At 37.8% G+C, this 14389-nt stretch overlaps 1 protein-coding gene across 1 annotated transcript in view; it reads right to left on the bottom strand.

Annotated features, from left to right (window-relative positions):
- Nucleotides 1-14389, bottom strand: part of PARD3B (par-3 family cell polarity regulator beta) — an 861040-nt gene that overhangs the window by 758336 nt on the left and 88315 nt on the right. The window contains exon 2 of the mRNA XM_084892180.1: nucleotides 4737-4838. Within this exon, the coding sequence (XP_084748306.1) occupies nucleotides 4737-4838 (102 nt within the window). The remainder of the gene's footprint in view (nucleotides 1-4736; nucleotides 4839-14389) is intronic.

Raw genomic sequence — 14389 nt, 5'->3', positions numbered from 1 at the left:
TTAACAAGAAAAACAATCATTAATTATGTTCAATACTCAGAGGTTCTCAGACTGGGGGGAAAAAAAAAAAAACACAATTAGAGAACAATAAGCTTTACAGTGGCTTATTAAGCGTCAATCTTTAGACTTCCTAGGGCCTTTGAATATTAAAATGAGAAACTGATAAAGGAATACTACATAGCTCTTGGGTGTAGAACTTCAATGATTTCTACATACTACAAGACAACAGCATAACATTCAAGTCCCAAAGACTGAAGGCTCACCCAAAGAATTGAGAATCCGTTTGGAGGAAAGCACATGCCAATAAACTAATCTGAAGTATAAGAGATTTTCCCTGTCCTATAAGATCTAAAAACCGTGTTAAAATGAAACCGAGAAATCCATCATCACTTTATAAGTTTAAAATTAGATAAGAGACAATGTATGAGTGTCCTATTGCTGCTGTAACAAATTATAGTGCCTTCAAGCAACACAAATGTAACTTACAATTCTGGAGGTGAAAAGTCTGAAATGTAACTTACAAGTCTGGAGGTGAAAAGCCCCTCATGGGGCTAAAATCAAGGGGTCAGCAATGCTGTGTTCTTTCTAAAGGTTCTATGGGAGGATTCATTCCCTGGCCTTTTCCAGATTCTAGAAGCTGAGTGCATTCTTTGTCACCATTTTCCTAGCCAGCACTGGACAGTCAACTTCTTCTTGTATGGTATCTCTCTAATACTGACTCTCCTGCCTTCCTCTTTCATTTATAAGGACTCTTGTGATTATCCTGGGCCCAAACAATCCAGAATAACATTCCATTTTAAAGTCCTTAATCAATTTTGCAAAGATCCTTTTGCCATGTAACACACATAATCACAAGCTGTGGAGATCAGGGTACAGATGCTTTTGGGGGTCAACTCTCTGCCTCCTGCAGACAGCACAGTGTATAATCTGCATGCATTCTGTAATCCACCTGGAAAGTAGCTACTAGAATACAGCATTTATTTATCTATGAAACTGCATTTAGTGTCATTTCGAAAACAAGTAAGGTCTATAAGATCCACCTGGAATTAAATTGAACTGAGTAACCTAGGGCCTGGAAAGGAGACACAAGAGAAAGCAGCTGATAAAACTGGTAGGCATGTACAGGAAATTACCGTAAATGCAGGCTATAGGCAAAGATCAGTGAAGCTAACTATATATGCATGTCATACTAATTCTGGATTAATTTTGTTGCACCCCATAGTTCTATTATCTTTTCTTAATAATGATTTAACTGTATAAAAACACATTTTTTATTATTTATGATTGATGATTTTTTTATAATTAGAAATTGTAGATACAAATACCCAACACGCTATTTGGCACACTGAAGAACAAAATAGTGTCAAACTTTAAATTCTAGGTTCCAGGGTCTGACTGCCACTTACTACACCAGCGTGGTCTTCAGCAAGTCGCTTAGAATTTCTGTGGCTGTCCTCCGAAATTAAAAACAGGGTAATATATAGCTCCTGCCCACGGGGTCACTCTAAACTAGAATATGTAAGTGCAAAGACATGCTGAGATACTGTTAGTGCTCAATGAAATATTAAGTAGTTGTTATTAGGTAAACTCAGTCGGTAGCCTTGGGCATCCAGAAAGGAGACATTAGTGTAAAGCTGTAAATTCTTAGATATTTATCCCAGAGAGCTGCCTCCTGTAAGCAGCAAATGCGGCTAAAATCAAATCATCAGACTGATACCAAAAAATGAAGAATTTTGAGAGAGAGAGAAAAAAAAACAAAAAAAACCTGTCACAATTGGATAATTAAGTTTCAGCACAAATCTTACGCAAAATTCCAAAGCTGCTCCAATAATATTTTGAAAAAATACAAGATGAAATAGTGCATCATTGTAAAAACCCGATTCCCCTGTGAAGGGGCTCGAGTGAGAAAGCAAACAAAAGACAGATAAACAAACAACTCCCAGAGGGACCCCATGAATGGCATGCACCATACTGTATGTTGGCCAAAGTTATTCAGAGAGGTAAGACCAAAGACAAATCACTTCTAGTGCCCATGTTTAGAAAGTCATTCCTTTTCTTTAGAAAACTGACTAAAAGCTATATTAGCCCTTGCCTGGTTTTAAGTAAATGCCATGTATCCTGTAATTTTAATCTTTTCAGAAGTGTGCTGTATGGCCTTCTGTATACTAACTAAATGGCCTCAGCCCACTCTGCTCTCTAACTCCGTTTCTGGTTTTGCCGCTTCATCCTTTCCAGCTAAGCTATCTCCTAATTAGAATTTTTCACCTGGAGTGAGTCTTTCCTAGATGTGTGGACTTCGGCACAAGGATTATGCACATCCATCATGGCTCTTTGGGCTTGTTTTCTGTCTATATTCTCAATACAAGAAAGTATCAGACAGCAACTTTAAAAATAGGTGAGTTATAATTTCATCTAAGCCCAATATATCTCAAGGGATCTTGGGTGAATTTCACATGTCACTAAATGCATGTCACATGTCCTGAAGCATCGCTTATAAATACTTCTTAATCTAAGTGACAAAAAATATCAGGAAAGATGGAGTCTGGCAGAATCTGCTTCGCATACTAGATAAGATCACTAAAGATAGCTGTGTGCAACTACTTTAAGAAAAATCTTCACCATAAGACTTTTCTCCCCATGTATTCTCTACTTTGAAACATATTCAAATCTCAGACATTAAGGCGAATATTTAGTGAAAGCCAAAAATAAGTCTATGAGAAAAATCTTAAGACTGTAGAGAGGGTGTCAGGAAAAAAAATTAGTGATGCTCTCTTTTTCACTGACATTATTGTAAAAAAGAAGGAAATAGGAGTACAGTGTTTCCTGACAAAAATCAAAAGTAGAACTTCCCATCAACTCTTCAGAACGATACAAGTTAGGCTTCAGTAGAAGAGAAAAGAGTATTATAGGATTCACTAAATCTGAACCCAAACAACACTAATCCTTTGCTAGGATTTTAACTGATTATTCCAATTTTTCACCTTTCTTAGTAGTGATGGTGAAGCCCCTTAAAACAGAGATTACATACAAAACTGCTGTTTCTGTGTCTAGTAAATTAATTATGCACACTGCCAAGACAGTTAAAATTACTTCTTTAAAAGGAAGAGCTCTATAGGAAAAATTATGTCCCTGGGCGCTGTTCACAGGAACATCCTCCTGTAATGAGGTCCTGTATGAGACTGGGGTGAGGCATTTTCTTCTGGCTCTTCTTAAACTTGCCACTTTTCAGCTCTCCATTATTCTAATACACTAGACAACAGAGAAACTGGAGACAGGAAGACCTTCTTCATTAACAACCCAAATGCCTAGAATATTTCCAACGAAGAAGATGGCTGTAGGAAACAGCAGAAAGCAAAACGATAAAATGCAGAAGTGGAAGTCCTCCTTTAAAGTTATGAGCATAAATATGCAGGATTACATACTGTGAGATCCTGCTACAAACAAGAAGTGTGCATTGAAACCATGTTCAGCAGAAGTCAACTGTAGACAGTAAGATTTCTTTTTCAGTAAGTATTCTTCGAGAATCAAGTTTGAATAAGATATCGTACCAGATATCATTGATACAAGAAACACACAAGAAATAAAATAATCTCCTAGTTCATGTCCTCCAGGAGCTTACAATCGAATTAGGGAGATAAGTCCCTTATGAAGTCACTAATTACAATGCAAGGCTCAGTCCCAACGGAAAATAACACCACTAATCAGTCCCAACAGAAAATAAGAAAAATAAGTGGGCAGAATGTCTGCAAAGATTAATTAAATGTGAAAAGTCAAAAAAAAGATTTTATGGGGGAAAAAGTAAATTTTACCTAAGTTCAATAAATCACGTATTTATATCTCAGTTGGTTAAAATACACATTCACACACACACACACACACACACACACACACACACACGCACACCCCTACCTGAGATTGCAATAAGCAATGCAGAGAAACATGTTCACAGACATAAACTGACAAAGGATGCACAGCAGAGGAAACTGAAGCAAGGCTCTCTCAGGGAGGGCTGCAGTTCAGTTCTGAAGGACATATTCGCCATTGAGAAGAGGAGGCCAGCACAGAAGAATTGATCAACGATGAATGCCTCAACATCAATCATCCAGTTTATTGCAACTGAATAGTTTAGTTTATACCTTTTTCAGCTTAGTGTCAGAAGAAAAATCCTATGAAAACATGATTGGCAATGGAATGATTCCCAAATAGATGGCAAAACATGCCCAACTTTTTTTGACTAGTCAATCTAGTGTTTCATGTTAGCAATAAAAGCAAAAGGATCAGGGAAGAGAGTTGTGTGCAACTACTTTAGGAAAAGTTTTCACCGTAGTTCTTTATGACTTTCCTTCTCACTGTATTCTATCTTTTGAAACATGTTCAAATCTCAGGCAGGCATTGAACTGAATATTCAGCAAAGGCCAAGTATAAACTCAAGAGACAACAATGACCGTGATGACTCCAACAGCTTCAGAGCCTAAAACTAATTTACTGAGACGTAGCAGGAGCTCTTGGGAAGAGAGAGTCTGCTCATTAGGCTACCATGAACAGATTCCAAACCTTGACAACATTTTCCCAAGTATCTCATGGAGAACTTTGATTTATGGGCTGCCCAGGTAAAACCTGAACAGATGGTATGTTTTAATAATAACTGACACCCGCGTCTGCTAAGGATCTCACCCTCTGGAAAACACACAGCTCTATAGAGGAAAGCGTCGAAGAACATTTTTAGAGTCATTTACCTTATCTTTGTCCTCCACGACATCAGCCAAGATATCATCTGGATCCAGGATTCCTCCGTCTGTGTATTCTAAGTGATGAATCTTCACCCAGTAACCAGGATCCTGTAGTAGAACCATCAACAAGGTTTTACTTTTCAAAACTTTTCAAAAAGGTAAACTACATTTTAATTTTAAATAAATAAGCCGGCTCATTAAAAATATGCTCTAGTGATACTATTTCTAAGCACCAAATTCAAAAGTTATCTATTTACTTGGATAAATAGTTAGCATTTTTATCCTATTTCATGTAAATCAAAGTAAACCAAATTATACATAGTCTATCAATTATCCTGGAAGGTAAATTGTAATAAAAAAAAATCGCTCTGCTATTTGAAAAGCATATTTAAGGAATTTTTTATAACCTACAATTTAGGTAATCCCAGAATACTCTGTAAAAGGAAGGTACTCTTGAGGGTACTTGGTGAAACTGAGGTTTGGAAGTTCAAACTAAGACCCCAAAACTACAGGGGGATATCAAAAGGAATAACTATGACTGGAATATATGGACGAAGTGGGGTGACCACTGAGCCCTGTGCCTGTTTGGCTCTCCATGGTCTCTGCATATCCTCACACTAAGATTTTCAGTGATATCGAGAGAGAGAGAGAGAGAGAGAGAGAGAGCGAGCGCTCCACGATTGGTCTCCATGACTGCAACTCAAACTGTCAGAGTTGAATGCGGGTTCACTCAATCAGGGTGCTAATTTAGAAGATTCCCCAAGTATTTTTTTTTTAACTACTTAAGAGTATAATTTTTAAGGAAAAGAACTTTTTTCTCAATTTGATAAGTGGCTAGATACTCTGATATCACAGTTTAGAATTAAATAGTGAAGCCCATTCAGTTACTTGTACACTGCCCATTTCCAGAAAAAAATATGCAAAGGAAAGATTATAATGATGAGACAAAAACATAACCAATGAACTGGGGGGGATGGGGGGGATATAACATTAGTAAGGTTTTTACCAGAATAAGCCAAGCTATAATCCATGTGGTTCTGAGATTCTTAGAAAGCCTCTAAAACTGGGAAACTTTTGTTCCAATAAAGGGCTACCAGTTCCTGAGAAGAAGTGGAAATTCTTCTAGGATAAAGTTCTAAGTTTTTAACTACATGAATTTTATAAAGTATTAAAAATAAACATAACCCACAGAATTTAAGTGCAATTCTACAAAAAACTAATAGAAACAGTTGTCACACAGCCTCCTCTTTAATGTCTCATAATATTAACAAGTCCAGGGCATACCATCCTATATAATAATAGGCAAGCCACCATAAGCATAATGACCGGAATGACCAGAGACCAGAACCACCACTGCCCCTAGCCCAGCAAGCCCTGCCCCCAAGCAAGCAGTTAGGGGTGATCAGGCAGGCAGGCAAGTGGTTAGGGGCGATCAGGTAGGCAGGTGAGTGGTTAGGGGCGATCAGGTAGGTAGACAGCCCCTCACAGGACTGGCTCCACCACCCAACAAAGAAAGAGGGAGGCTCAGTTCACTGGCAGCAGTGACTCTGTGGGAGGTGTGCGGCTGGCCAATCACACCCCACGCCTATTGCCTGCAGAGGGAGGCCACCAGTGACAGGGGAGGGAGGGGGCAGTGCTGCACAGATGGCAAGCAGTGGCAGCAGCAGGGGTGGGGCCAGCTGCCTGCAGCCAAGGGAAGGAAAGCCTCAATAGGCTCTGATCTCAGGCCAGGCCTAGGGACCCTACCTGAGGGGTCTTGGGTTGTGAGAGGGTGCAGGCCGGACTGAGGGAACTCCAACCCCCGAGTTCACTAATTTTGGTATACCAGGCCTTTAGTTCTATATAATAAAGAGATAATATGCAAATTGACCCTCACGCCCTTGCACAAGATGGCCACTTCCATGTGGTCAAAGATGGCTGCCACATGATGGCTGGCAGGGAAGGGTAGTTGTGGGTGACCAGGCCTGCAGGGAAGGGCAGTTGGGGAAAACCAGGCTGGCAGGGGAGGGAAGTAAAGGGTGACCCAGCCAGCAGGGAGGGCAGGTGGGGATGACCAGGCCTGCAGGGGAGAGCAGTTTAGGGGCAATTTGGCCAGCAGGAGAGGGCAATTGGGGGCAATTGGAGTGACATGGGGGCAGTTAGGTATCGATCAGGCTGGCAAGGAAGTGGTTAGGAGGTGATCAGGCTGGCAGGCAGACATGTGGTTGGGAGCCAGCAGTCCCGGATTGTGAGAGGGATGTCCGGCTACCAGCAGTCAGGCATCTCCCGAGGGATCCCAGATTGGAGAGAGTACAGGCTGGGATGAGGGACATCCACCCACCCACAGTGCAAGAATTTAATGTACTGGGCTTCTAGTTAATAATGATTCCTTTATAGCATGTATTCAATATGCTACTGAAGTGTAGCCTAAGTACATAGCTTTTCAGTATCTGACTTGATAAAGTAGTAGTCTTTAAAAATTCAAAGGAATTTTTCTTAGCTAGGTTTTTAACATTTAAAAGTTAAGTTTTCTATAGAGTATATGAAGAGCTCTTCCAAACAAATTGAAAGGAATTCCTTTTTGCTTCTAATACTAGGTTTATAAATGGAAACCCTAGAAATTTATTAGGACACTTTGCCTGATTTTATTGCCCAGATATGGATCACAAAGAAGTGAGCAGTGTTTATACAACCAGGTAAGAGGAGCATAAGACACCCATCAATTAGAGTCTTTAATCAGAGTACTTTTCCAACTCACAGTGATTGTGCTATACAAGGTGAGATGATGAGACCAGAGTGCCCATCAGTAAATGAGTGGATAAAACAAGTTGTGGTACATTTATACCATGGAATACTATGCCTCAGTGAAAAAGAAGAATTTCTTACCCTTTGAGACAGCATGAAGGGACCTGGAGAGTATCATGCTAAGGGAAATAAGTCAGTCAGAGAAAGACAAGTATCACATGATCTCACTCAAATGTAGAATCTAAGTAACAAAATAAACTGATGAACGAATGGATCCAGATACATGGACGCATGGAACAGAGAACAGAATATCAAGAGGGAAGATGGGGAGGGTGGGTGAGGTGGAGGTAATCAACCAAAGACTTTGTATGCATACTTGTATAACCCATGGACACAAACAATAAGGTGGTGAAGGCCTGGGGCAAGGTGGGTGGGGCAGGCTGGGGGGGCATATGTAATACTTTCAACAATAAAGAATTATTAAATAAATAAATAAATAAGTAAATAAGTAAATAAAAATTTCTAAAGATTGTTTAAATTGCTTCCTACAATAAATAAATAAATAAATAAATAAATAAATAAATAGTGAGCTAAGAACAATAAACTAAATTCTAAATAGGGATATTACTGGGGTAGACAAAACACTAGGCAATGCCCACTAGACAATACAGAAAAGAGAGCCAGAAAGAACTTTCCCAGTGATCTCTGGGAACTGAATCTTTCTGCTACGGCCATGCTACGAATGATATGCTTCTCCAAATTTACCCAAAAGTTCAGGCTGAAATCTATGGAGTATTACATTTTCCTTCCTTGTAAAAGTAGCCTTCTTACAATAGGAGTTCCATGTAATTAATTTCTACTAACTTCCATGGAGTTAGTTTTTTACACATTACAGTACCGTAGATAAAATCTGTTGATTTTAAACATGTTTATAGAAGATGATGTATTCTAAAGAGTTTGCTTTTTTATATTCAATTACTTAAAAGGTGACATCTATTAAGTTGTCACCTTTCCTCTTACATTAAGTTTCTAGAAGCAGATTTTATCAGCTAAGTCTTAAGTAAACAATTACCCCCACAACAGAAGTACTGGTTAAAGTATAGCTCTCTTCCTGCCTAGAAAGAGGAACAGGGAGAAGGAAACCAAAGACTCAGATATAAAATAGGGAAACTCAGGAAAGAGCAAGGGTTTTGGATCTGACCAGTGGCGAAGGAGCAGCATGAGCTGCAGCAGGATGGGGTTGTTAAGTCACATACACTCCACCTTCAGACACACTTGTGGGAACGAGATGTTCTGAAAATGAGGCATGGGAGTTGAAACTAAGACCTTTTTTTAAATCTAATTTTGATTCTAAAGAATAAAGAACTTAAAAATATTAGACTTATATGTGGAATTTAATTGGACTGAACTACCAAGCAAAATAGAGAAGATTCACAGTTAGAGAGCACAGACAGCTCTGGTGGTAGGTGGGGTATGGGGAAGAGATGCAGGATTAAGTGAAAAAGAGAAAAAAGGAGAAAGAACTCATGTACATGGACAACAATGTGGTGATTGTAGGGAGATGGGGGGGAGGGGTCGAGGTGGAAGAGGGCATGGAGGGAATAAATGGTGATAGAAAATAATTAATAAAAAAACAATAAAAGTAATAAAAAGAAAATAAATTTTAAAAGTTTTACAGAACTAAATCAAAGGGAAAAATAACTTTATATATTTTGGAATCATATATTCAGCCCTCTCCAAAAAATGTTTAAGTGAGACAGGGTGCCAGACTATAAAGAGACTGCTTGCAATTGTAAGCTTCCCTACTGCACACTGAGGCTGCATTTTAACTCTAAAGGAGGAAAGAGTAGGCCAGTGGTGAGCAGACAGGAAATTCTAAACAAAAACAGATAAGCTATTTGAAAGCAATCTCCAAGAGAGGTAACTCAACATGCACAGTCCATACCCGTTGTGAGTTTTGTGCCCATGGGATTTCGGCCATGATGCTATAGATCTCTATAAGAATATACATTCAGTATTAGCAGCCGACAGCCATCATAAGGCCATAAATTCACCCATATGCTTTATGCATGTGAAAATTTCAACCATTACCTCGCAGTCAAGATTTTGCATTTCATTTACTTGCTTTTATTATCATCAGGAATAAAACTGATCAAACATAAAAAGATGTTCACATATGTGTAATGGTTCAGATAATTAATCCACTTGGAAAAATTTATTATATTTTTCATGATTGTGACATTTAATATACCTTTATATTGCAAAAATTTCTCTAATACATATAACTTTTAAATTACTTTGAAAATGTCTCTAGTATATGTGCTATGCAATAAATCTTATTACTTACACTCCTAGGATCATTAAAATATTGAAAGATCACATAATATACATTTTGCTTCCTCCACTACAGATAGTAACTTATCTGTTTTTTCAATAATGCACAGTTAACTTAAAGCCTACTGGAATTTTAACCAGTCTACAAGAGTGAACTGAAATTGGAAACTAAATCATATGCATTGTGGGATCACAATCACTGGGTATTTTTAATGATCGATGTAAAAATTGTTCTAAACAGGCACAAATATTCTTCACTGTGCGTAGACAACATGAAACTTGCCCCTGTACCTTAGAGAGTCCATATTAGCCAAAGTTTTGAAGAACAACAATTTTCCATCTGCAATGCCTAGAGGAAGGGGCTGGCAAGCCAGTTACCATAATGCTGTGACTACGGAGCACTGAGATTATATCAATAATCAAAGAGGGAAAACATGGAGGTTTCTAAACAAAACCCTTCTTGTCCAAGAAGAAAAAAAATACCCCCAATGGTGACAAAGGGGAGGAAATCACTGCAAATATAAACAGCAGCAACAACAAAAGGCCAATGTCTAGAGAAGGGCTATGTTAACAGTGGTAACAATCACAGGCTCAGTAATGAAACTGTATTTTGTGTGTGTGTGTGTGTGTGTGGCTTCACATTTTCAAAAGAATAATCTTACCCAGTAGAAAACAAGAACAATTGTAAAATGGAAGTAAATGGAAAATTAGAATTTTCCTTGTAGACCTCAACTCCTTGAATTTTGGTGCAATCTATATATATAAAAGCCTAATATGCAAAGTGTCCCCTCAGGATTTCAATGGACCAGGAGTTTGATTGCTTGCTGTGATGTACACTGACCAGCAGAGGATGGTGTGGAATGAAGGGAGGCACCAGCTGACATTTGGCAGCCACTAGAAACTGTACCTGTGCATGAATTTTATGCACTGGGCTTCTAGTGTATCCATAAAACAAGATGTCACCATTTTCATCATTATCTTCATCAGCAGCATAGCAGATAATTTGTTTCAGTACTTACTATAGGCCAGGAACTATAATAGGTACTGCATGTTTTATATGAATAATTCGTTTATCCTCAAATAAACTCATGAAGTGGTTATCAATCTAACAGATGAAGAAAGCAAGGCATTAGTAAATAAATTAACTTACTCAAGGTCAGATGCTTAATAAACAGCAGAGGCAAGGTACATTTTTTAATACAAAAAAAATTAGATTACAGAAATTAACAAAAAGAACAATTATTTAAGAATAAGGCACTGGGTCATATGCATTTCTATTGCTACTTAACTTTAAAGGTTCATTTTTCAACTTGGCATGTTTGGCTTAGTGGATAGAGTGTTGGCCTGTGAACTGGAGGATCCTGGATTCAATTCTGGTCAAGGGCACATGCCCAGATTATGGACTCGATCCCCAATTAGGGGGCATGCAGGAGGCAGTCAATCAATGATCCTTTCTCATAATTGATGTTTCTATCTCTCTCTCCCTCTCCCTTTCCCTCTGGAAAGAAAAAAAAGAAGAAGAAAAAAAAAGGAAGTCTAGTTATCTAGATAAAGGTAATAAAGGTATAAAAGTGGTTTGTTTGTTTTTTTTAAATAAAGGACAACTTTTAATTCTTTTCAAATCTACTGCCTATATCATCACAGTACAGTCTAACTCTTCCACAAGAATATCAAAATTTGATTTTCCTATGGATGTGTTACAGAGAACCGAAATAAATCAAGCAATGCTCAGAGAGTCTGGAGTCACACTATTCACCACAGTGGGCTTAGAGAAATGAATTCAAATTTTAAGCAAGGCTACAAGCAGAACTTCTCTTTTTATTAAAGAGCCAGCCCTATGTGCACTTAGTGGTTATCTCGCTGCTGGCCTTGAAAACAACACAGTTCTATCCAATTAAAAAAATACACCTGGCATGGCTTTGAGATTATGGGCATATCTAGTCTCTGGCCTATAAAATCAGACAGCTAAGTTTATCTTCCTCATTATTCAAGCAAGCAAAAGCAGGCTCAAAAGCAAAGTTTCTTTTTAGAATAAGAGGCCATCTACAAAAACAGCAGCGAATTCCAAACAGTAGTTTTACAAAACAGGGGTTAGCCTTTTCAGATGTAACAGTGAATTAGATGCAAAAAAAAAAAAAAGATTATATAAATCTTCAGGATTAAATATACCGTAATCTTAAAATCAAAGTTTTATCAGGAAAATTAAATGTTAACTTATGAAATAATGAAAATTACATATGTATTTAATTGGTACATCTTTTTCAAAAGATTCCCAGTATGAATTTTAAAACATGAAAGCATTAATAATTTAATAACACTGAAATACAGTGTTTCAAATTAATGTTAAAAACAGCTATTTTTTAATCCTGCTTTCCATTAATTGTTTTCAATGAAATTTTATAGTCCAAAGACCTGGATGCCAAGGTTATAGAAGCTTGTGTGGTCCGAAGGAATGCAAAGCCTACAGCCAAAGAATGGAAGCAGTCACATCCCCAAAGAATAGGAAGGACAAGCTAGCAATTTTTAAATAATGTATTCATTCTAAAACCCAAAAAATATATATATTCTGCTACAAAAGGGACTTTAATAAGAATTTGAGAATGCAAATTCATACAACGCAAGCTTTACTTAATGCACCCAATTAAATCCAAACTTTCTTGCTGCTATGATGCTGGCATCTTTTTTAAGTTAACTCCAAAGAATACCTCTCACAGATACTATCAAGTCTCTCTGTGTGTGTAGCTCTGCATATAAAAATGAATGAAGGAAGTTTAAAGCATCCTACGGGTAACTACCATGACCTCTAACTCTTTACTCACGCATAGAGTTTTATGCTCCATCACCATGGAAATTAGATACAGAAAAGAGCATTTTAATTTGCATCAAAGAAAGTATTGGTGACAGTGTTTATAAAATAAGTAACATAAAGAAATCGTCAACTTTATTCCTGCTCACTGTAAAACTTTTTTCAGTGTGGCAGTAATTGGAATAGTAAAGGAGTATCTGTCTTTGGTTTTCGAAAGTACTGGGACACTATTATCCTCCACTACCACTATTAGTTTAGTTTAGTTTCTCCCCTAGTCATTCCTCCAGAACAGTAGAGATGGGTCTCAGATGTAGCTAAAAGGAACACAGAAAGCACAGGAAAGGAAGTAGGAACTGGAGCGCAAGCACCCCCTGCTCAGAGCTGCCCTCTTGTCCATCTAAAGCTGACCCTCTCCCCCATGGCCAGTATCCAACATTACATCATCTTAGTCAATTGCTTGTTAATTTTTATTGCTTGTTCTCCTCCATCAACTAAAGCATGAGTTCCCTGATACAGAAACAACCTCTCCACTTTCTTATACACAGCACCTAAAACTACTTTTGGCATACACCATAAATCTGTCATATGAATCAAAAAAAGGAGAATCAAAAAATAAAAAAGAAGAAAGAAAGAAAGAAAGAAAGAAAGAAAGAAAGAAGGAAGGAAGGAAGGAAGGAAGGAAGGAAGGAAGGAAGGAAGGAAGGAAGGAAAAGAAAGAAGGAATGAAAGAGGAGAAAAGAACTCATGATGTAACAGAAAAATCTACTTCATTGATCCTAAAACAAAAGATTTAACCTTGTGACCTAGGCCTTTTGATACAGCTAAGGGCAGTAGAAAAGAAGTAGAAACTGACATACCACATGTCAATGGCAGTCATACATCCAACAAGTACATGTTGAATTGTTACAACCATTCATGAAAGAAATAGAGGAGAAAACTGCATCCTTGGAAGAATAGAGCTTAAATTATCAGTGAGGAGGGAAAACAGGCAGTAATCAACAAACAAAATAAACAATTAAGTGGTGTGTTAGAAAGTGATGTGATCTGGCAGAAGAAAAACAAACAAACAAACAAACAAACAAAAAAACCGAATAGGGTAAGGAGGGTGGGGTACAGAGGACTTATATTTTCAAATAGGGTGTCAGGTCTTATTGAAATGAGGACATTTGAGCAAAGACTCGAGAAGGAAAGTCAGTGGCGGCCTGGAGAATGGAAATCGGTTCTCCCAACAAGTATCTGTACCCCCGGGGCAAGTCCATTTGCAATCACAGCTCAAAAAAAGAGTCCCTTAGAGGAGTCCCTTATGTGGGCATAGAAGTGGGGGGGCCAGTCCACTGATCAAGTTGAATAAGCATGGCAGAGACATGAAAATACCAAATGGTAGAAACTGCTGGTCTAGTCTCCCCAAAAATGCCTTAAAATTTTCACAACACAAGACTTTCCAAATATATTACCCCTTAAAAAAATTATATATATATATATATATATATATATATATATATATATATATATATCTTCCATTGATTTCAAAGAAGAAGGGAGAGGGAAAGAGAGAAACATCAATGATCCAGCCCACAACCCCAAGCATGTATCCTTGACCCCAGTCAAACCAGGAACCCTACAGTCCGCAGGTCTATCCACTGAGTCAAACCAGCTAGGGCCAAATATATTTTCCTTTTGACAGGTTTCCCAATCGGTCAGAATTATTTTGGATTACTATGATATGTAAGCAAAAACATATAGTAAATTATCCCAAAATATTATTTTATAATAGTTTCTATATGTATATAGTATA

Source organism: Pipistrellus hanaki (assembly GCF_964339955.1).
Source record: "Pipistrellus hanaki genome assembly, chromosome: 8".
In the NCBI taxonomy this organism is placed as follows: Eukaryota; Metazoa; Chordata; class Mammalia; order Chiroptera; family Vespertilionidae; genus Pipistrellus; species Pipistrellus hanaki.
The sequence above is the reverse complement of the archived record's forward strand: the minus strand, read 5'-3'. Positions and strand labels throughout refer to the sequence as shown.